This window comes from Priapulus caudatus, unplaced genomic scaffold, assembly GCF_000485595.1.
Source record: "Priapulus caudatus unplaced genomic scaffold, Priapulus_caudatus-5.0.1 Scaffold137, whole genome shotgun sequence".
Lineage (NCBI taxonomy): Eukaryota > Metazoa > Priapulida > Priapulimorpha > Priapulimorphida > Priapulidae > Priapulus > Priapulus caudatus.
Genome location: NW_014577198.1, coordinates 320,364 through 323,713, shown reverse-complemented (window position 1 = coordinate 323,713; position 3,350 = coordinate 320,364). Strand labels below are relative to the sequence as shown.

General features: G+C 39.9%; 2 protein-coding genes across 2 annotated transcripts in view; one reads left to right on the top strand and one right to left on the bottom strand.

Moving 5' to 3' along the window:
- Window positions 1-1,105, bottom strand: part of LOC106806017 (probable 39S ribosomal protein L45, mitochondrial) — a 15,875-nt gene extending 14,770 nt beyond the window's left edge. The window contains exon 1 of the mRNA XM_014807844.1: window positions 1,045-1,105. Coding sequence (XP_014663330.1) covers window positions 1,045-1,092 — 48 coding nt within the window. The 5' untranslated portion in view covers window positions 1,093-1,105. The remainder of the gene's footprint in view (window positions 1-1,044) is intronic.
- Window positions 1,106-1,268: 163 nt separating this feature from the next.
- Window positions 1,269-3,350, top strand: part of LOC106806024 (basic leucine zipper and W2 domain-containing protein 1-A-like) — a 16,997-nt gene continuing 14,915 nt past the window's right edge. The window contains exon 1 of the mRNA XM_014807853.1: window positions 1,269-1,337. The gene's annotated coding sequence lies outside the window, so the exon portion shown is untranslated. The remainder of the gene's footprint in view (window positions 1,338-3,350) is intronic.

Genomic DNA, 3,350 nt, shown 5'->3' with positions numbered 1-3,350 from the left:
TTATCGTTTATGACTTAGGGTTAGGGTTAGGGTTTTTGCATCATTCCTTGATATACGGAAAGTTTTGTGCATCAGTTGATGATACACAGAAATCTGTGCATCACTCGTGTATACCTAAGGTGCCTAAAGTGGATTTGCACCACTAGTACTAGCTCACAAGGCACTTGGAACGTCTCAATAAAAAAAATAATGGTAATAACACCGAAATGTACACAAAGTCTTAATGTTTCTCTACTCTATTTCGCCTATAATCACCTGTAAATGCGGTGAACAATGCTCATCTGCAACATACAAGTACGCCGCACGCCCGCGCTGCTGCACAAACAACATGAATAGAGAGCAGGTAGGAAACGCTGCTGCCAAAATTCGCTCGACGCTCGCTTCATTTCACATCTCAGGCTTTCAGTTTGAAAAGTACAGGAGACTACTAATGACTCCCCTAGAACACCACAGGGGGACTTTTCCGTCATCCTTACTCCTTAGATATCACGAAGTGTGTTACTGTTACTGTTAGGGTTAGGGTTAGGGTTTTTGCATCATTCCTTGATATACGGAAATTCTGTGCATCATGATCAGTTGATGATACACAGAAACCTGTGCATCACTTCGTGATACCTAAGGTGCCTAAAGTGGATTTGCACCAGTACTAGTATTAGTACACACTAACACAGTACCGAGTACACTCACACTGTACACAGTGACAGTGTGACAGTACTCAGTACAGTAGTACTACTACTGTACTAAACCGACCAGGCTCTCCGACTGTTACACGACGGAGGAGTGTAAGACGGAGACGGAGACGGAGACGGAGACGGACAGTTACCCCCTCTCGCCACGTAGTGTTAAGCGAGATGGGAACTTGTGGCTACTACTGTACTAGTAGTAGTAAGTACACAGCTACACTGTACAGTACTCTTGACAGTTGTATATGTTTTGAGTTATTATGTCAAAAGAAACTCATGAATCACGCACAAATGTGTTTAGCTATATGAGAAAAATTACATCTGCACACTTGTTCGGTGTGCACAGTAATGTAAAACATACCTGATGCCTAATTACTTGTGAACACGACAACAGTCTGGGGAGCGCCATGTTTGCAGTTTGGGTTGCTAAAAATTAATGTCGAGAATCACATTTATTCTTTAAGATATAGTTAAACACTACAGATTTGTCTATTATTAGTTTATAAACATTTATTTACACGTTACAGCAGTTTTTGTTTGTGTAATTTATAAAATAAATTTTAATAGAAAGACGAATGATAAAATCACGCGAGATCTCGCAGAATTGCGTCACGTCTCTGTTCCTAGCTGCCATTTGTCCGAAAAGGAAATTCCGTAAGTTATTAAATATATGTCTCTTATCTAAGTAAGTACTTTAATTTAAACTTTTATGTATGTTACAGTAAGCTTGGCAATAGTATGTTCATTGTTTTTTTGGCATAAAAACCACCAGATATTCTCGGTATAACGACTGCAAATTGTTACTAGTTAGACATGAAATTTTACATAGCCTATCCCTAGGTTAACAACCTTGGTCTACATACATGGTTAAGTAGTGTTATGGCCAGGGGCGTTAGTGATGAACGGTGTATTGTTGTACGGTATAGTACAGATATTTACTTTTTGGCAACTATAATACTTCCAATGAAAAACCCTTGTGCTTGACGCAGGTGTTGGGTTAGCTCTAGTACTATAGCCTGCGTAACCCGACCAGGCTGTGTGACTCAATGGATGGATGTCAGGCGGTGTATTGACGTTACAGCTACAAGATTTTACGTAATTGTTCGGTAGTTTTTGTAATATCTCAAATAAAATGATCATCTAAGCATTTCTGCCTTGTTTTGTATCAAATATAACCTTCACCTTATAGTATTCCAGCGTTGTTATTAAAACTAATACCTCAGTTCGCTGTGCACAGTGTAAATTTCAAGAGCCGAACCTAAATTTCACTTTAACCGCCAACCGCCATGTTTCCACTGCGCATGCGTTTCGATCGGAACGCGGAAAACCCGAAACGACATAACATACCATAGCGTTGCAACTCGCGTTGGCGCGAGCATAAATAAGCATCATATACTCGTATATATATAAATATTAAAACATTGAAAACCAGGAAACATCAATCTACAACAACTTAATAATTATCATTGCGAAGATATGTACTTGCCTTGTGTTTTTGGCCTACGCACTGTGAAAATCAGGTCCATTGCCAATTTTAGTTGCTAATATACATTGCCAAATAACCCTACCTAATTTGACATTCTTTTTTTTAATTAAAACCCCTAGCCCTTATTCTAATTCACATACCAAAAATGAGCAAATCCGTTGAAACCTGAACTGACTAATGACAATTCCATTTTGCCAAAAAATTGCCGTGGCTCGAAAGTACGTTCAACTGCGCGTGCTCCAAATAGGACGTTCATATGGAGCATAGCAGTAACAACTATACCCAATTTCAAACATGTGGTCAAACGGTTCCTGAGTTATCGTTGACCAAAACCAAATGTTGACGGGACGGACGGACGTACGACGACCATGGCAATAGCTCAGCCTTGACGATGTCAAGGTGAGCTAAAAATGGACAGTTGGAAAGCCGTGGTTACAAAACACACAGCAGGGATGAAGTGTGGAGCACATCGGCACCCTAAAAAGTCGAGATGATTAAGCGAGCAGCACCTTTATTGACGGCTGCGTGGGACGGCACGCCGTGAACACAACAGCATTTGAAAACGAAATCGCAAGTAGTGCTAGCACTTTGAGGAATAAATGCATAAATACAGGGTGTAGTGTTGTGGAAAGTGTTCAAAAGATAGTGAGATGTCCATGTAGATAAATAATGTGAAAAAGCCGATAATTCTGCGTTTTGTGAGCCATTTTTTATTGGAAGATATGGGGACAGGTGCAGTTACGAACCTGGCAATAAAATGTTCTACAGCCCTGTACCCGACAGGCTGTGTGACTAACGTCAATAACACCGCCTGACATCCATCCATTGAAAATCTTGTAGCTGTACAAAAACTACCCGAACAATTACGTATATCTCAAATTAAATGATCATCTAAGCATTTCTACCTTTTTGTATCAAATATAACCTTCACCTTATAGTATTCAGCGTTGTATTAAAACAATACCTCAGTTTGCTGTGCACAGTGTTAATTTCAAGAGCCAAACCGAAATTTCAACTAACGCCAACCGCCATGTTTGCAATGCGCATGATTTTCGAACGGCACGCTGGAAAACCCGAACGACATAACATACCATAGCGTTGCTACTTGCGTTGGCGCGAGCATAAGAAGCATCATATACTCGTATATATATAAATATTAAAACATTGAAAACCAGGAATCA